General features: G+C 27.9%; 3 protein-coding genes and 1 long non-coding RNA gene across 5 annotated transcripts; 2 read left to right on the top strand and 2 right to left on the bottom strand.

The window, feature by feature from the left end:
• Window positions 1-63: 63 nt before the first annotated feature.
• LOC123264726 (alpha-ketoglutarate-dependent dioxygenase alkB homolog 4) lies at window positions 64-2578 on the bottom strand. The gene is made up of 3 exons (XM_044728159.1): window positions 2321-2578; window positions 2111-2236; window positions 64-813 (listed from the first exon to the last, which is right to left on the bottom strand). Exons 1-3 carry the CDS (start codon window positions 2420-2422, stop codon window positions 139-141), a joined length of 903 nt encoding a protein of 300 aa, XP_044584094.1. The 5' UTR covers window positions 2423-2578; the 3' UTR covers window positions 64-138.
• Window positions 2579-4128: 1550 nt separating this feature from the next.
• LOC123264764 lies at window positions 4129-6142 on the bottom strand. 2 transcript variants are annotated; one of them, XR_006509421.1, is made up of 4 exons: window positions 5396-6142; window positions 4504-5232; window positions 4351-4440; window positions 4129-4277 (listed from the first exon to the last, which is right to left on the bottom strand). It is a non-coding gene; the product is annotated as an uncharacterized LOC123264764 (long non-coding RNA). The 2 variants fall into 2 exon arrangements; XR_006509422.1 differs by having other exon boundaries at window positions 5982-6142.
• A 1143-nt stretch (window positions 6143-7285) lies between these two features.
• Window positions 7286-9768, top strand: LOC123265608. Its single transcript, XM_044729401.1, has 2 exons — window positions 7286-7409; window positions 7520-9768. Exon 2 carries the CDS (start codon window positions 8030-8032, stop codon window positions 9620-9622), a length of 1593 nt encoding a protein of 530 aa, XP_044585336.1. The 5' UTR covers window positions 7286-7409; window positions 7520-8029; the 3' UTR covers window positions 9623-9768.
• A 6213-nt stretch (window positions 9769-15981) lies between these two features.
• Window positions 15982-17293, top strand: LOC123264762 (peptidoglycan-recognition protein 2-like). Its single transcript, XM_044728213.1, has 4 exons — window positions 15982-16140; window positions 16554-16770; window positions 16856-16974; window positions 17049-17293. The coding sequence occupies exons 1-4, from the start codon at window positions 16071-16073 to the stop codon at window positions 17231-17233; spliced, it is 591 nt and encodes a 196-aa protein (XP_044584148.1). The 5' UTR covers window positions 15982-16070; the 3' UTR covers window positions 17234-17293.
• Window positions 17294-20158: the final 2865 nt, after the last annotated feature.

Below are 20158 nucleotides of genomic sequence, written 5' to 3'. Positions count from 1 at the left end.
ATGTCAATTATTTTAAAAAATTATCTTGTTAATTATAAGAATCGAGAAATTTAAATATTTTTTCTATTAAAAAAAAAATAAATTTCGACAATAAAATTTAATAAATACTAAAATTATCCTAAAATAAAAGTCGCAGTGTCACCAAAAATTTTGAGCTTTTTTTAAAATCTCTTCTGACTTATTACTATATTGACCGAGTGGAAGATAGGGAGGCGTAAATTCTCGGTAAGCGATACATACTCTACGACTAGTAACATCTTCCCGCAAAACTGCATGATCCCAATTATATCTTGCATCGCCATACAAAACCATCAGCGACCCAGCAGGCATTGGAAGTCTAATTACAACATCTTCTGGCGCTTTTTCTAAATCATCTCCACTGTAATCGCTCTGAGGGACTACTGGAGGATAAGTAGAAACACAGTCGAGGTTATAACGTGTATTAGACCCTTGATAACGAGTCATAGTTAATACAGAGTCTCCAATTACATTTACTGTAACAATTCTCTCTCCCCAAATCCAACAGTCGTCAATGTGAGGGTCAATAGAAGCTCCACGCTCTGGAGTGTATTCTAAACTGCACTGTTCTATAGTTCTGAAGCCTTGTAATAATGGCACTTGGGATAATTTTTTTTGGACGAATTCTGTGTTGATTGGAAACCCATTAAAATTACCCAGGCATAGTTTTCGTTTTTTAAAATTACATTTGGGTCCGTAGTTTTGTTTTCTTCTTCCACTTTGCGAAATGTCCCAGGGTAAAGAGTCAAGATCTTTTATCAGGAGTTTTGTTTCTCGTTCGTCTACAAAATTTTGCTGTAACAATATAAATTTTTTCATTTTAATGAATTAAGTACGGACAGCTTTTAATTATTCAAATTAATGTAACACTTAAATTAGCATGTCGTTTGATTATTTTTTAGTTTTTTTTTTTTTTAACAAATAAATTTGTTCCGAAAAATTATTTTTGAAAAATTGCATTTGTAGTTTTTCAACAGTTCTACATGTCAATTTTTTTTCTAATTTTTTTTTTTGCCGTAATTTGTTAAAAAAATTCTTAAAATCATCAAATATCTGCTAAATTAAACGACATTAAAGTTAGCAGTCACTTCACAATTTTTTAATTTTATTTAACAAAAAAATTATTTTAAAAAAATTGCATTTTTAATTTTTTAAAATTTCTACATGTCAATGTTTTATTTCTAATTTTTTTTTCCACTAATTTATTTCTTAAAAAAACTCTAAAATTTATTCAATTTCTGCTATTTTAATTTTCATCTAAATTAATTTTCATGCAATCAGCTGACACTTGAAAATTTTTTGACTTTTCTTTAAAAATATATTAGATCTAGAAATTATTTTTAGAAAATTGCATTTTTTATTTTTTTAAATTTTTACACATCAATTTTTTATTTCTGATTTTTTTTCCACTAATTTTTTTTTTTTAAATTCTAAAATTTATTAAATATCTGCTATTTTAATATTCATTTAAATTAATTTTCATGAAATCAGCTGGCACTTAAAAATTTTTTAATTTTTCTTAAAAAATTAATTAGGTCTACAAAATTATTTTTAAAAAATTGCACTTAGAATTTTTTTAAATCGTCCAAAGATGGAATTTTTAAATAAATTTTACTTATTATGATTTAATTTTTTTTTTTAATTCTAAAAATTGTCACTTGTTTCTCAATTTCAGTATCATTAATTAATTTATAATACTAAAATTAGCAAACATTTAAGTTTTAATTTTTTGAATCAATAAAAATTAAGTTAAGAAAAGTATTTTTAAAAAATTGCACATAGAGATTTTTTAATTTATAACATATAAAATTTTTTTTTTTTAATAATTTTTTCTAATAAAAAGATTCTAAAAATTTTTAGATGTCGGCTTACTTAATTTATGAGAGTCAATTTAGCTTTAGATAATTAATAATTTTTGTAACAAGTAAAATATGACACAAAAAAAATGAGAACAAAAATTGACATGTAAAAATTATAAATGCAATTTTTTTAAAATAATTTTTTGGAGCAAATTAATTTATTGAAAAAAAAATAAAAAAATTTTCAAGAGACAGCTGACTTTAATGTCATAATTAATTAAAATAAAATTTACCTGAATGTAAACTCCAGAATAAGCAATAGGACTTCCAATATGGTTCGGATGTTGTTTATATAAATTAATGTCCCATCCGGGCCAAGCTTTATCACACTCAGGACAATAAACGTAGCTTGGTAATTTCTGTTATAAAAAAAATTAGATAATTAATTTTTATATTGACAATTATAATAAAAACAGGAATGTAAATTATTAAAATTAACTTACTTGCAGCTCTTTATATGTGTTGGGTTTAATAATGTTATACTCGTGTTCGCAAATTAAACATGTTCTTATACCTTTACATCCACAAGCTCTTACAGTTTCCATTATTATTATTTTTTTTAAAGAATATTTCACAAGTATAAAAATTAAATATTAAGTTTGAAGTTGTAAACATGTGTATCGCGTGTCATAAATCCTGACTTAACCACTAAGAAGAGTTACAGCGCCTCTGGCGGGAAAAATTTTTGTTATCATCATTCCAGTTCAATCCACAGATTCGGTAGAATCTGGCGCCAAGTTCCGTTCGAAATTTGAATCCGTTGTAAACGGAGCGCCAGACTACCGACTGTGTTAACTGTAAGCAGAACGGTATTTTGAGGTTGCAAAATTTTATTTAATTCTACGGTACTTCTTGTTCCTAAATTTTATATTATAACAGTAATTCATGCTTTATTTTACTGATATTAATTAATTATATTTATTTATTTATTTTATTTATTTACTTCTGGTAGAACATTCTATAGAGGTGCAAGAAGCACCTGTGCATAGACACCAGAAAAATATAATACATTTATAAAAATTAATACATAATATTAAATTAACTAAGTAAGTAGTGTACAGAGTATATTAAGAATAATTTTACAAAATTTTTACATAAATACAATTTATCATGAATTAAAGTATTATTGACCTTATCCACCTCACAATATGCTTTCTTAACCATTTATTATAATTTAGCTCTATCAGATTACTAGGAAGTAAATTGAAGTATTTAATTGCAATATAAATTGCACTTTTAGTACTTATTGTTCTATTAATTTTTGGTAATGTTAACTGTCTAGATCTTGTATTGATTACTCTATCAGAGTACAAAGTTTTACATTCACAAAAATAATAGGTTAAGGCTTGTACAACGAAAGATTGTTTAATCTTCAATGGTCCTAACATATCATCAGAATTTGTTATTTTGCTTAACATTTTATTTTGTAGATTTACAATAGGTTTTAATGTGTTATCATATGCACCTCCCCAGGCTATAATTCCATAGTTTATAACACTTTCAAATATTCAATTATAATAATTAATCTACTTGAAATTATTAAATTTTATCAGCACAAACTATAGCAAACTCAAAAATTTCGATCCTGACTTTTTTTCCATGTAAAAAGTGACATGCCACAGACTAAATAATTCGAGAATGCATGGTAATCTTCCAATAGATGGGAAACTACAGTTAAAAAAATACATTTCACAGCTTGCATCTACATCCGCCAGGGTGCGCTGGAATTGTTTTTTGTGATGTCATATCACGGTTTAGTTGAATCGCGACTGGCGCCGCCACGCGAGCACTGATGATACCCCTTTGATAGCGCGAAACTCAACATTAAATTTATTTTTACAATTATAATAAAACTTTTGGGAAAACCCCACAACCTAGCTCTAGACCTTTAGTTATTAGTAAAAAAGGTTATTGTTAAAATGTATTTTTACTCCATGAAAATTCAGCGCAATAGACTAGGAATAATAAAATAGAAAAGAGGATTAAGCCATAAATATATAAATTTACTACCTAATTGCTCTCGACATAAGTAATTATAGAAATATAAAAAAGTTTAATTTTTAATCAACTCATAATTAAATTTTTATCAGTTAAATAATTAATTAACGAAAATTATTGAATTAAATCTATTTTTTTTCTTGATTTTTTTTTTGTAATTCTTCGACTTGAGCAATTAACTTTTTCTTTTCTTCTTGTAATATTTTTTATTTTTAAGTTTTTCTTCTTTCATGTTTTTTAACTTTTCTTTTTCTGTTTTTAATTGTTTGTACCATTAATCAGAGATCCCCACAGATGGTAACTTTGACTTGCCTGTTTTTTCAATTTTTATTATTTTTTTCTTCAGTAAATAATCCAACGGCAAATTGAATATTTCTTTCAGAGGTTTTTCGGGAGATTTATCTAAAAATATGAACTTTTCGTAATTCTAATCATAATTTTAAAAACTAGTTCATAACTAATTATTTTACGTTACCGTTATCAACAGTTATTGATGAAAACTTATGAATAAAACGATGTTCGTCAATCATTGCAGGCGTAGGATCCAAATTTTCTTCCATAAATTCTAAAAAACAGTGACATCAAATTAAATTTATCGAACATAAATGTAAGGTTGACATTTACATACCTAATTGATAAATTTTGTTGTTTATAGGATTTGTAGGATGAATATTTGTGAGCTCTGTTGTAATCTATCTGAGCTGTACAGACATATCTAAGTTTGTATCATCAGTAGAGATAGTTTGATCAATTAGGCTGTGTTCACTAAAGTCTTTAGAAGGGCACCGTATTACATTATTGCTATCAGTTAATGATTCTTGAAGACTAACTTGACTAGATTCATATATAACCGTAAAAAGTTGTCCATCATTAGTTAAATTATTTTATTCACAGTTTATTACATTAGAATGATTTTGTCTAAGATAATAAAAAATTGTAATACATCTTTAATAAGTCAGTTTTCGTCACAGGTGACCCTATTGCTGCTCTGTAGAATAACAACTGAACAATAACATCCTCTTCTTTTAAAGATAATACTGTCGCTGGCTCAGTTCTAATTTTTGCCTTCTCAGGACTAATACTTTTTCATCTAACAAAGGTAGCAATCGGTACTCCATAAACAGCAGCTGCTTTTCTCAAGGACAGCTCTGTGTCTTCTATTGCTTTTAAAGCTTTTTCTATATTTGACGAATCATAATTACTTAAGCTTTTTAACTTTTTTTTCTTCAGTTTATTATTCACATTGGAACACAACACTTTTTTTTGGTTGAATTTGATGATTGAGTCTTTGTCTCTTTAGGATTTTGTTTATGCCTCATTATCTCAGCTTTTTATTATAAATTACTTTTTACTTAGTCTGAAATAAATAATATACTTTTAGAGTCAATATACAACAAAATATTATAAATTTATCCAAAACATTTAATTAAAAAAACAGAAAAACTTGTTGACAAAGTTATTCAAGGTTATGGTTTGAGGTTAGGTTCATAATCTGAAGCTATTTGACTAAAAATATTTACTTTTAGAAAAATATTTGAGGTTTTAATAACAGCCAATATTTTATGACATATAATTGCACTATTTTTATAATTAATATAACATATTAACAATATAAAATCTTATAAATGTACACTTCTCACTTAATCGGGACAAGCCGAAATACACATGTCCGTGTTACATGGTACACCTAGTAAAGTGTCTCATAAACCGGGGCACTCAGATTTAAAATATTGTAATAAAAAAAATGCATAAATATGTATAGAAATAAAGTCTATGACTCATCAGCTTTCAATTGATATACAATTTAACATAAAAGTAGAAGAGACAATGAAATTAAACTAATATAAGAAACTAGGTAGCCGTTACCGTTTTACTATTCTCGGTCGTGGCTTTGAGCACAGATAACAAACCTCGCACTTTAATAAATATTTTTTAAAAACAGTATGGAATTAATTAAGAGCAAAAGTCGAAAATTGCTTTTGAAATATGTGAATTGAAATATTTATTATATTTTTGGTATGCTAGCGGTGTGTTTGTTTTCATAAAATAGTATTTTTATGTAGTGTATCATAAATGGGGACATCGTCTCATAATAGAAACTTTTACCTTACTCACTCTCACAGCTGTTATATCTATGTTTGAAATATTTCATGTTCGTAGAAGAGAGAAAGAAATATAACTTATAAGTAAGTTGTACTGTATATTCTAATTTTCATCTTAAAGATTATTGCAGATCTGTGCTGTGATGCACCTAGTGCATCCAGCAGGTGATGCTACCTGTTATTAGAGCGCTATCTATTATGAGAGCGCGAATTCAAATGAAATATTCAAATTAGTAAATATTAAATGATTAAAATTAGTTAAATTTTATATTCGAAGTAAATATTCAAATCATTTATTTAATGCTTTTACTCTTTCTTACCAGTTGTAATAAACATCTTTTAGTTAACTCTGTTTTATTTACAAAAGAAAAGAAAATAAAATAAAAAAACATATTTCGGTACAAAAGGACATTGTAACCGAATTCTCAGAACCCATAAAAAGTACTTGAATAATTCAAGGAATATTTCTCGCCACATGGAACTTAAAACCCTATGAGGAAAAGTCGTAAAAGACACGTGTGAAATTTTGTCTAGACCCTTGTTCTAAAGTAACAAAGAATAATACAAAACCATATGTAACTAAACAAAAATAAGATTGTTAAATAAGATTTACTGTTAAAATCTAACTTTATATAATATTGTAGTTAAGCAAAATTAAGTTAAAATAATTAATAATTATTATTTAATTAATTTACTATTAAATCATTATTTAATTTATAATTAAACGATAATGTCTATTCTTTTATACATGATAATAATTAAACGGACTTATAATTTTATTAGAAAATCCGATTGTAAAATAATAGAAATAATATTTAATTCAAGTTATTAATTAGTCAAACTCAAACATTAATCCAACATATTATAAATAATATAATATATATATTTTCATGTTATAGTTTATTATAATTTTTATTGTAATTTAATTTCAAGTTAATTATAAATTAATTTTTATTATAAATAGATTTGCTATACTGTATTGCTAAAAGTGTATATTAGTGAAGTCCAACTTTCAGGCCGATAGGCTGAAATAAATATATGTAGATATAGAGAAAATACATGTTAGTATATAAGGATCATTTATATGTAGTAGAAAAGGTGTGTGCTTATGTATTCCTTAGAGTGGATGTATGTATGGAAGTTATGGTTGGAGAAGAACGGAGTTTAAAGCTCTTCGGAAAAACTATGTAACGACACTTCTCACTGCTTCTCACCGAGAGCTTAGATTGCTAAGATCACGTCATTGTAAACCTCAATTTTATATTTTGCAGCTTTTTAATATTTTGTCAACTTGAATAATAAATTGAAACCAACTGAATAATTTTGATCAAAATTAAATAACGTCTAAATAGAATTCTTTTATTTAAAATGATTCCTTTCCCGCGCTGAAACCGAGTATTTTAATTCTCACGGGCGAAAGAACTACAGTAAGGTAAAAGCCCCAATAGATGATCACTCCATGTATTTGTATATCTATATTCACAAATATAGGTATACAAATACATGGAGTGATCATATATTTACTGGAGCTTTTACCTTAAGTAAAGTTTTCAATAAATAAAAATAACATCCACTCGACGGAAGTATAACAGTGCATAGTGTTAGTTACATTCTATCCACGTGTTATAATTCACGATATTTTCTATAAATTGTTTAGTGCAACATTTTTCCATTCGAAAATTATCGAGTAAAAATATAAAAATTGAATTGTTGGATAGTTCTTGAATTTTTGTCGAAAAGACTTAATATTAATAAATTGTTGAAATCATTGTAATCATCTTCAAATAACCCTCAGAACTAAGAAATTTCTACACTGAAAAAACTCTTCAGTAAAATCTAACCGTATTCTGGTTATTTTTTAGTGATTTCATTGATAAATCGGACTCCGAAGTGACATAAGATTAAATATACCAAAAAATAGTGTAAAAAATTGAAAAATCAAAAATTTATAATTCAGGATTGAATAAAGCAATTTTTAGTGGTCACTATAGTGAATAACAACTCTCACTCTTTAATTATTACAATAATTAAAAAAAATCGTAATTGTAAAGAATGGATTTTAGAATTCCCTTAGAGAAAACGAGAATTATGAAGGGTTTGGACGCAGATAAACATAATATGGATGCTGCAATTGATAAATATCGTTTAGCAGTCCGTCAAGCTATTTCAAATCATCAAATCGGATGTAATAGCTCATTTTTTGAAGATAAAATAATTAACAATGAACCTGTAGAAACGACTGGACCTTTTGCTGGATACACAGCATTGCATATAGCTTGTATGGATGGAGATGAGGACTTTATAAAATTATTAGTTGAAGACTATCATGCAAATGTAAATGCTGTTGCTGACGATGGAGCTCAACCTATTCACTTTGCGTGTTTATTCGAACCTGAGCTGCCTGATAAATTTATAGATATTTTGTTAGGAGCTGGTGCCAACGTTGATGCTGAAATAGAAGAAAAACTTTTTACAACATACATTAAAAGTGACTGGTGGCTCAACGATTTTGGGAATAAGATGAATTTATTAACTTTTTCGATCCTATATCGTAATAATGATTGGTTTGTGATATCATTAATCAAAGGCAAAGCAAATTTGAAAGTTAAGAGTCTGAAAAATAAAACACTGTTGATGTATGCCATTGAGAATCAGAATGAAACAATCGTATCTTCGCTTGTAAAAGAAGTACATGATTATGAATGGATAAACGCCCGTGACAGTGATGGTTATTCTGCTATCCACTATATATTACTTCGAAAAAATTTAAGAAGTGATCTATTTGATAGATTATCTAAGAATTACTACAAATTGTTGGAAAAAGACGATGATTTAAGTACTGCTGAATTGGTTCACGAATTACTTGATGCCGGTGCTGATGTTAACGCAAGCATAAATGATGATCCAAATACTTTATTACTCAATATTGCGGCTCGCAAGCATTTTCCACATACACTGAATAAATTGTTGGCTTATCATGACAATACTTCAAAAGCAACGCCTTTGCATTACATATTATATCCACTTGAAATTTCACAGATACAATTCATTATTGGTACAAAAAGAAGAAGTATCTACTTAGTTATGAAAGACCTTATTTATAGACGTACGTTTGGTTTATTCGTTCCTGAAGGTGAAAAAATATTGATGGACATGTTAATTGCTGAAAACATAAATTTCAGGAAGCTAGCACACACCTACGAACAAAATATTATTCAAGGAGAGTTAAAAACAAAAGTGCTTAATTATGATGATAAAAGTATAACGTGTTATGACTTTATAATGTCATGCTTTGATGATAAACAATTACGTTTGATAGTGAAAAATAAATCCTTAATAGACGCGTTCGAAAAAGCCTTCCCGATTTCTACTAATCTTGCTTCTTTTTTTATGGAATCTTTTGATAACCCTGATGTTCGTCCTTATTCTATTGAAGCTTTTTATACTGCTGATAATTTTTTTTTCCGAAAACAAATTTCGAATAGAATAGAACAATTTTTAAGAAGACTTGAGCAGTTAGAAGCATTAAAAAGAGTAAAAAATCTCCGTAAAGCTATCTCTTTGCCATATGAATTGGTAATAATAATAGTTGAATATTTGAATTATCATGACTTAAAAAATTTTATTCAGGCTTTTTATTTATAATACCCAAACAATTTCTAATACTTAACCATTATTTCAAATCGTATTCGCCGTCATTGGATTTTAAATTACTGTAAATCATTCCGGCCAGTACTGAAGAACAGTCATACTAGTACGAGTTCAACTACTCAGATATAATCCGAAATAAAATACGAATATTCAAATTTTTTAGTTGTGACAATAATTGTAACCGAAGTTGAAGAATTTTTTTGTGAAACTAAAAAATACTTAAATTAAATTGTAATAAATAAATTAGCGGCCACGCTTGGGAACAATGAAATATATGAAATAATAGTATCAAAAGTTAAATATAATTTTGAACAAAATGACTGTGAAAGATTTAGAGAGTGGATGTTATAGAGAGTCGGATGATCCGAAATTTAGGTTGACACTAGGTGAAATGACGGATTATGTATGTAGAGTTCAAGATCAATTAGGATTTGAAACGGATATTGTATTTCGCATTTTTCGAATAAATATTTGATTAATAATAAAAAATAAAATATATATATGTGTATTTTTATATTTATTTTCCTACATGAAAATTTATTTTATTTTATTTATATAATATTCCCAATGCAACATTAAACTGTGTACCCCCTTGCCAAAAACATATTTGTAAGTTTTTAATGCAATAAACTAATAATAAAAAATTAGAAAAACGGTTGACACTGAAGGTCATCCCTGCAACTTCCCGCCAATTCTAAACCTAAACGCTTGAAATTGCTTTTATGACGTTTTTGAGCTCTTCGAGCTCATAAATACAATTTGTGTGTTATTTTGAGCTCTCCGAGCTCAAAAAAATAGATTTTGTATGCTGTTGAGCTCATCGAGCTCAAAAGTTTGATAGAAGTTAAGTAAAACACTATTTTTTGAAATTTCAAATCGCAATAACTTTTGAATGAATGAACCAATTTTCGCGCGGTTGGTGGCATTCGACGCAGTTTTTTATGCTCCATCAAGAATCTTTAAGTTTAAATTGATAGAATGGAAAATTTCGGAGTAATTCCGAAAAAACACTTTTTTCAGTTTTCTTTCGTCAACGATAACTCACGAAGGAATTAACCGATTTTGACCGGACTGGTGGTGATCGACGTGGTTTATTGATGTTAAGAGGGGACGGGGACACTTTGCTAACAATATGGCGGCGGTTCAAAATTTTATGTTGGCTATGCTAGCTATGCAGTGAAGGTGCGCAAATAATTCGAATAGAGAGTTATACGCAGCCACAGAAATGTAAAATGCTGCCATCATGTCGAATGTCGAATAGAATAATAAAAAAGATAGACGTGAAATGTAAGATTTAGTTAATAGAAGATCTCAGTGACACCCTGAAATTGCCTAAAATATGTGATCAGAGCGATCATTCTGGGAAAATAGATTAGCTAAGATCAAATTTTGAAGTATATCTTAAGAAAGCCGTATATGATTCTAAACGCTGCCTTAAGCTTATGCTTAAGGTGCACTTACACTAAAGCCCGAACTATGAATACAGCTCTAGGGGATGTTTCTAATGGTTCGAGAGTCCCATAATAAAATTGAGATGAAATGTATATGTGAAACCGGGACGGCCTCTTTTACCCAGATTCCGATTACACAGATGGCACTATTACCCAGATCCCTTTGACACATATCCCGATTACGCAGATTGTGATTAAACAGATTTTCTATTACACAGATTACTTATTACTCAGATAACCGATTACACAGAAAATCTTTAACGCAGATCCCGATGACGCAGATAATTTAAATTTTTAAATGATAAATGCCATAATAAAGCCAAGCACTAAAAGTGCCTGAAATTTTTAAATTGCCGCCATCAAAACATGCCGGATGAGCATGTAATCTAGCTATTGGTTGAATTTAAGGTTCAAGGTGTGCACGGAGCGCTTTATTGAAGTATCTACAGTGTATATGTGTAAAATCCCGCGTTGGTTGAATTTTTTATTAGATACTTGATATAATGAATCAACAAATGAATCAACAAAATTACAGGTTAAAGATTAGAGCTATATAGGTAAGTAAACATATTTATTATTTATATTAAAAGTTCGGGTTTGAAGTTTAAATATAATTAGTTCAATTACCCCCAAGCGGGGATGAATCGAACCATTTGACGCGTTTGCATAAATTAATCATTTAAGAATCAATGATGTTTATTGACTACTTTATGGATCGATAATTAGAGAAGACATAATAAATTACCATTCCAAGAAAAAAAAAAATTAGACAAACGGTTGACCCTGAAGGCCATCCCTGCAACTTCCCGCCACTTACATACCTAGGCGCTTAAAATTGCACTAATAATTGCTCTTCGAGCTCAAAAAAAACAACTTATGTCTTATTTCGAGCTCTCCAAGCTCAAAGAGATAGTCTTTTTATACTTTTGACATAGAATTTAATTTCACATAACTTCACACTAATAGATTTGTTTATAGTTAAAAAGATTTGTTAATATTTAACAAATCATTTATTAGAAGCCATTTGTTAGGCCTTAACAAATATTTCTTAGTATTTAAAAAGATTTATTAATACTTAATAAATGAATATCAGATTTATTGAATACAAACAAATCATTTTGAATACTAAGAAATATTTATTTAACATTAAAAAATGGTCTCTAATAAATGATTTTTTAGCTATTAACAAATATTATTTAATACAAATAAATCCTTCTATCAGTGCAGTCAATTCGTTCAAGAGATATCATAAACGAAAGAAAACCGAAAAGTGTTTTCTGCACATAACTTCACATAATTTCACATAATTTCAGTCGATTCGTTCAAGAGAAATCATGAACGAAAGAAAACCGAAAAGTGTTTCCTGCACATAATTTCACATAATTTCAGCCAGTTCGTTTAAGAAATATCATGAACGAAAGAAAACCGAAAAGTGTATTCTGCACATAACTTCACATAATTTCACATAATTTCACATAATTTCAATCAATTTGTTCAAGTGTTTTTTCCACATAACTTCACATAACTTTACATAATTTTGCATATGTTCACATAACATTTCTTTTCGGATCGTTTTTGATGAGATAGTATAATTTTTAGACTTTTGAGCTCGAAGAAACATAGAAAAGCTATCTCTCCAAGCTCGGAGAGCTCAAAATAATACATAAATCGATCCAAAAAAAATTAGGAAAACGGTTGACCCTGAAGGCCATCCCTGCAACTTCCCGCTAATTTCATACTTAGGCGCTTAAAATTGCACCAATGACGTTTTTGAGCTCTTCGAGCTCAAAAATACAATTTATGGGTTATTTTGAGCTCTCCGAGCTCAAAGAGATTGCTTTCCTATCCTTTAAAGCTCTTCGAGCTCAAAAGTCTGATAGAGATTTGATAAGACACTATTTTTTAAATTTTTAAACGACAATAACTTTTGAATGAATAAACCGATTTTTACGCGGTTAGAAGCATTCGACGCAGTTTTTCAAGCCTCACAAAGAATCTTAAATTTTGAATTGATCGCGCTAGGAATTTTGGAGTTATTCCGAAAAAACACTTTTTTCGGTTTTCTTTCGTTCACGATATCTCTCGAATGAATCAACCGATTTTGACCGGACTGGTGGCGATCGACGTGGTTTTTTGAGGTTAAGAGCTGATTAATTTTTAGAATTGAACCATCAAGCCGTTTAAGAGTTATTCCGAAGAAACCACATTTAAAAAAAATTTTTTTTTCAGTTTTTTGAAGATTTCTCAAAATCTATTGATCTGAATCGGTCCAAATAGTTTTCAAAATCTAAGTTTGGTCAAGCCCTTTCGAATGGCACCAACCGCGATGAAATCGGTAAAGCCGTTCAAAAGTTATAAGCGGTTCACATACTTTCACACACACACACACACACACACACACCGGATAAAATCGACGACTCCGAACACACATTCTTCGAGTGTGCTCGATGGAAGGACTACAGAAGAAACACTGAAGAGATCATAGGCACCAGGCTCTCCCCCTCAAGCCTGGTGACCTATATGATCAAACAAGAGGAAAACTGGTCAGCTGTTGCAGTTTATGCACAGCACCTCCTGAAAGACAAAATCGCAGAAAGGGACCAGTAGCCAGGAGTAGGCGTCGTGAGACGCAGCACGACTGGATTGAAGTAATGCTAACGCGGTTCCAATCCAGTCCTCCCCGTACCATCTAGGGGAGAGGGGAAGAGGAATGTTTTTTTTAGTGGGTAAAAATCTCCACACTACCGACTATCGATATCTGCCGGAAGATGGGCGGCAGAGTTAACGATACCGGTGTCTTTTGAAGATCTTTTTTCGTACCTCTTTATAAAAAAAAAAAAAAAAAAAAAAACACACACACACACACACACACACACACACATACATACAGACGCCGTGACAACCTCGCGGGGATAGTCAGGGAAGCTTCCTGTGACCTTCAAACGTCGAGATCTGATGAAAACTCGATTTTTGCAAAACGGGGTGAAAACAATAACTTCCCGATTTTTGAAAATCTTCGATTTTCGTAGCGGGAAGTTAAAAATATTATTTAGTTTTAATTCGAATAATAAAAAATTGATGAAAATTTTTGGGTTCAATTGACCCCCTTCTCCCCTACTTTGAATTAAAAATTTTATAGATTATAATCTTTATATATTAAGAAATATATAAAATCAATAGTAATTAATAAATTTAAAAACTATTAAAAATAATACAAATATTTATTAAGCAATCTCTTTGAGCTCGGAGAGCTCAAAATAACCCATAAATTGTATTTTTGAGCTCGAAAAGCTCAAAAACGTCATTGGTGCAATTTTAAGCGCCTAAGTATGAAATTAGCGGGAAGTTGCAGGGATGGCCTTCAGGGTCAACCGTTTTCCTAATTTTTTTTGGATCGATTTATGTATTATTTTGAGCTCTCCGAGCTTGGAGAGGTAGCTTTTCTATGCTTCTTCGAGCTCAAAAATCTAAAAATTATACTATCTCATCAAAAACGATCCGAAAAGAAATGTTATGTGAACTTATGCAAAATTATGTAAAGTTATGTGAAGTTATGTGGAAAAAACACTTGAACGAATTGATTGAAATTATATGAAATTATGTGAAATTATGTGAAGTTATGTGCAGAATACACTTTTCGGTTTTCTTTCGTTCATGATATCTCTTAAACGAACTGGCTGAGATTATGTGAAATTATGTGAAATTATGTGAAATTATGTGAAGTATGTGCAGAAAACACTTTTCGGTTTTCTTTCGTTTATGATATCTCTTGAACGAATTGACTGCACTGATAGAAGGATTTATTTGTATTAAATAATATTTGTTAATAGCTAACAAATCATTTATTAGAGACCATTTTTTAATGTTAAATAAATATTTCTTAGTATTCAAAATGATTTGTTTGTATTTAATAAATCTGATATTCATTTATTAAGTATTAATAAATCTTTTTAAATACTAAGAAATATTTGTTAAGGCCTAACAAATGGCTTCTAATAAATGATTTGCTAAATATTAACAAATCTTTTTAACTATAAACAAATCTATTAGTGTAAAGTTATGTGAAATTAAATTCTATGTCAAAAGTATAGAAAGACTATCTCTTTGAGCTTGGAGAGCTCAAAATAAGACATAAGTTGTTTTTTTTGAGCTCGAAGAGCAATTATTAGTGCAATTTTAAGCGCCTAGGTATGTAAGTGGCGGGAAGTTGCAGGGATGGCCTTCAGGGTCAACCGTTTGTCTAATTTTTTTTTTTCTTGGAATGGTAATTTATTATGTCTTCTCTATTTATCGATCCATAAATTAGTCAATAAACAACATTGATTCTTAAATAATTAATTTATGCAAACGCGTCAAATGGTTCGATTCATCCCCGCTTGGGGGTAATTGAACTAATTATATTTAAACTTCAAACCCGAACTTTTAATATAAATAATAAATATGTTTACTTACCTATATAGCTCTAATCTTTAACCTGTAATTTTGTTGATTCATTTGTTGATTCATTATATCAAGTATCTAATAAAAAATTCTAATAGAAAACTCGATTTTCGTAAAACGGGGTGAAAACAATAACTTCCCGATTTTCTTAGCGGGAAGTTAAAAATAAAAAAATATATTTTTTTTTGAAAAGTACATAAATAAGTTTTTAATAACTAAATTGTTAAGTATTAATAAAAAAGTTGTCAGATGTTGAAAAAAATGAAAAGATTGTAAAATTTATAAAAACTATCTTCTCTTAAAAATTTATCATCAGTAAATACATAATTATGCAAGAAATTAAATTATCTTAAGGTCAAATAAACAAATCATTATGTATGATGGATTTAATAAATTTTTATACCAGTTACAGTAATATAAGCGTGTAATTAATTTTTATATATCATTACTATGTAAGTAAAGTGTAATATAAAATTATTTTCTGGAGCACATAATTAAAAACTTTTTTTCTTTAAAAACTAATTGTTAAATTTTTTGTGGTTTAAAGGAAGATGAATACTTCAAGTTTTATATTTTATAGAATAATTTCTTTATATTTATTCTTGTTAATCATTAAATTCAGTATGTATAACTATACTTTAAAAAAATTAGCAAATTAATAATGTACTGTAGTACTATAGTATATAAAATTTAGCAAAAAAATTCCACATGTAGAAATTTTAAAAAATTATAAATAGGTTTTTAAAAATTTTTTTTTTTTTGTAATAATTATTTTATTATTATTATGAGTTTTACTTGTTTATTAATTTTTAAAATTTTTATAGGGATTAAATTATAATTAAAACTTAGCAAGACATTTTTGAAAAATTCTAAGTGCAAATTATTTTTACAATAATTTATATGTTATAAAAATTCTAAGTATTGTCAGATGTTTGCTAATTTCAGTTACATGATTAATAATAATAATAATAATAATAATAATATTATTATTATTATTATTATTCAGTGTAAATATAAATCGTTTAAAATTTAAGGTAAAGGAGATGATAAATGCCCAAATATTATTTCAAGATCGCAGTGGCAAGCCAGAGAAGCGAAGAGTTCTAATTTTATTATTAATCCTATTGCTTACATTGTAATTCATCATACCGTAACTCCACAATGTCTAACTCGAGAGTCTTGTTCGAGTCGTGTGAAGAATATACAGGATTATCACATGGATGAATTGTTATGGGCTGATATAGGATTTTCGTAATTGTTTTTTTTTCATGATTCCAAAATCATTATTAAAAAACTATTTATTTTATTTAAAAAAATGTCAATTGATATTAAATAGATTTTTCATTGGAGGAGATGGAAATGTATATGAAGGAGTTGGTTGGAGTAAAGAAGGAGCTCATACGTACAAATGGAACAAAAAGGCTATAGGAATAGCTTTTATCGGATCTTATCAAAGTTTGTTAAAAATTACAATAATGACTCTTCTTACTTACGGTGTATAAATAAAATATTTAAAAAAATTATTTCAGCGGTAAATGCAAGTGAAAAGATGATACAATCAGCGGTTAAGTTGATTTCTTGCGGCAAACATGAGGGTATGTTGAGACCTAATGTTAAAATAATAGGAGCAAATCAGGTGACCAGTACAGCAAGCCCTGGAGCTAAATTATACGAGCAGATCAAGAGCTGGCCGGAGTGGACGGCGGATCCTTGAGAAAATAATTATTTTTTTCTTAAAATTTATTTAATAATAAAATCTATATTATTAAAAGAATAAGCAAAATTTTATTGTAATTGTTTAGGCTGCATTCGAAAATACTCTATTTCTAGATACATAATTAAAAAATGACTTTGTATCTCGTGAACTATTGACATCTTTAAAGATATAAGCTCATCCCGATTTTATACGCATCGAGACCTTTCATTTGAGTACCCACATCAATTTTTCATATATTTCATATATTATATATATGTATATATGAAAAATATATAAAAAATGCATGTGGGTACTCAAATGAAAATTCTTGATAAATGTTACATCGAGATGAGCTTATATCGTTAAAAATGTCAATTTTTAAGAAAGTACAGTGCGATTTAACATAACTAAAAAATTACCTTGTATCTTATAAAATATTGACATTTTTAAAGATATAAGCTCATCCCGATTTTATACTCATCGAGACCTTTCATTTGAGTACCCACATCAATTTTTCATATATTTCATATATTTATATATATTATATATATGAAAAATATATGAAAATGCATGTGGGTACTCAAATGAAAGGTCTTGATGAGGGTAACATCGGGATGAGCTTATATTTTTAAAAATGACAATATTAAAGAAAGTACAGTCCAATTTAATATAATTAAGAAATGATCTTGTGTCTTGTCAAATATTGACATTTTTAAAGATATAAGCTCATCCCGATGTTATACTCATCGAGATCTTTCATTTGAGTACCCACATCAATTTTTCATATATTTATATAATATATATATATATATATATATATATATATATATATATATATATATATATATTTATATATGAAAAATATATCAAAAATGCAAGTGGGTACTCAAATGAAAGCTCTTGATGTGTATAACATCGGGATGAGCTTATATCTTCAAAAATGTCAATTGGTAAGAAAGTACAGTGCAATTTAACATAATTAAGAAACTGACCTTGTGTCTTGTGAAATATTGACATTTTTAAAGATATAAGCTCATCTCGATGTTACACTCATCGAGACCTTTCATTTGAGTACCCACATCAATTTTTCATATATTTATATATATTATATATATGTATATATGAAAAATATATGAAAATACATGTGGGTACTCAAATGAAAGCTCTTGATGATTGCAACATCGGGATGAGCTTATATCTTTAAAAACTTCAATATTTAAGAAAGCAGAGTGCAATTTAACAAAAGTCATTATTTAATAAATCAAAATTTTATTTATTTATTGTTCACAAATCACGGCAGTCACATAGCGACTGCAAGGTTGCTAGTTTATAATTTTTATTTAAATAGATTTATTAAAAATAATAAAAGAGGTAAAATAAATTAAGACAACATAAATTAAATATTGAAATATATTTATTATTGTTCACTTAGAACATACGACTTATCAGATTACACGACGTGTAAATGGTCGTTAAAATTATTTTTTTCAACAATGTAAATGGCTCTATTTATTTAGCTCTATTGCATTGTTTTGCGTCATTAATAAATAAATCATCGTTTTAGTGAAATATAAAATTAAACACAAGTAAAGAGATATTTAAACTGACATTTTTGGTTTTATCTAATGATAATTTTATTTATACTTATTTTTTGTTCTATTAACATACATTACCAATATAGAACAACAGTTCTTAGTATTTTAGTTATCAAATTATGGGGCTGTATTTAATAAGTCTGAACAGATATGATCAAGTTGTCTAAAATTTACTGTGTTTTTTATTTTTTATTTTCATAATAACGATTCTAAATCTAAAATGAAGTATATAATGGTTCTTTAAATTCTAACTTACATATTTGACAAAATTCTAATCTTTGTCGCCTTTTCGAAGCATTTTTTTTTCTCTTTAAATTAATTAAATTAATAGAAGCACCCAATTACTTATCCATTCTCATATTTATCTATTGCTTTACATACAGTTTATTCACACGCAGTTACTCTAGTTAAATTTTTAATATTAGGCCTGATAATAACGCAAATTTAAATAAAATACTAATGAGAAAAAAACAATAAATAATTTTTCTATGGGAGAAGCCAAAAAAATCTAATTTATTTTAAATAACTTACTTTATTAATTTGTACGACTATATACAAGGTTGCGTCGAGCGAAAAATTAATTAAATATAATCTCCAACATATTTATTCTTCTAACCGGTAAAATTATAAATCAAAGCATTCAAAAAGTCAAATAATTTATTTACAGTTCATTAGTGCTAGATGCACAGTCTTAAAAATTAAAGACTGACAGTAGCAAAATTATTCGATAGAATAAAAAAAAAATTATTTTTATTTCGTTGAAATAAATTTATTAAAATAAATAAAAATAATCTTGCATCAATATTTTAAATAAAAGATTTTTGTGCATAAAAAAACACAAATACAAAAAATTGTTGCAAGGTATTTTCCATTCATACTTATAATCTCGCAATTTTCTATTTACATACAGTTTAATTAATTTTTTTACAACCCTGACGACTAAATTAACTGCAAGGCCACTCTCCTATAAACAATTCCATATTTGTTCCTTTCTTTTTTTTATTTCACCCTTTTCATGACTAGTTTTTACTTAACGTCTGACCACATACTAATACCGTGCGGTCGCGTTTAAAAAAATTTTTTTCAATAAATCTTAAGTTAAAACTCTTATTTAATCGACTTAAGAGCCACAAAAGCTATGTATGTGGTAGCAGCATTTTTAAGTTTAATAAATCAGAATAAAATGGCTAGATTTTTAATTAATTTTTTTTAAAATTAATTTTTAATTTTTTTGTAATTAATTTTACTTAAATTAATTTTTAATTGTTTTTTAAATTAATTTTTTTTTAAATAATTAAATTTATTGTTTATATTTTTTATCCATTGTTGAAAATAACAATATACATTA

Source organism: Cotesia glomerata, linkage group LG5 (genome assembly GCF_020080835.1).
Source record: "Cotesia glomerata isolate CgM1 linkage group LG5, MPM_Cglom_v2.3, whole genome shotgun sequence".
Lineage (NCBI taxonomy): Eukaryota > Metazoa > Arthropoda > Insecta > Hymenoptera > Braconidae > Cotesia > Cotesia glomerata.
This window is presented reverse-complemented; position numbering and strand designations above follow the sequence as displayed.

What these genes read in the sequence shown, in the direction of transcription:
- LOC123264726 (XM_044728159.1), bottom strand. Translation starts at nt 2,422, where the DNA reads ATGGAAACTGTAAGAGCTTGTGGATGTAAAGGTATAAGAACATGTTTA. An exon ending in ACACATATAAAGAGCTGCAA is followed by an intron (nt 2,237 to 2,320) that starts GTAAGTTAATTT and finishes TTTTTATAACAG; the next exon opens with AAATTACCAAGCTACGTTTA. An exon ending in ATTCTGGAGTTTACATTCAG is followed by an intron (nt 814 to 2,110) that starts GTAAATTTTATT and finishes ATATTGTTACAG; the next exon opens with CAAAATTTTGTAGACGAACG.
- LOC123265608 (XM_044729401.1), top strand. Translation starts at nt 8,030, where the DNA reads ATGGATTTTAGAATTCCCTTAGAGAAAACGAGAATTATGAAGGGTTTG.
- LOC123264762 (XM_044728213.1), top strand. Translation starts at nt 16,071, where the DNA reads ATGAATACTTCAAGTTTTATATTTTATAGAATAATTTCTTTATATTTA. An exon ending in CTTGTTAATCATTAAATTCA is followed by an intron (nt 16,141 to 16,553) that starts GTATGTATAACT and finishes TTAAAATTTAAG; the next exon opens with GTAAAGGAGATGATAAATGC. An exon ending in TGGGCTGATATAGGATTTTC is followed by an intron (nt 16,771 to 16,855) that starts GTAATTGTTTTT and finishes GATATTAAATAG; the next exon opens with ATTTTTCATTGGAGGAGATG.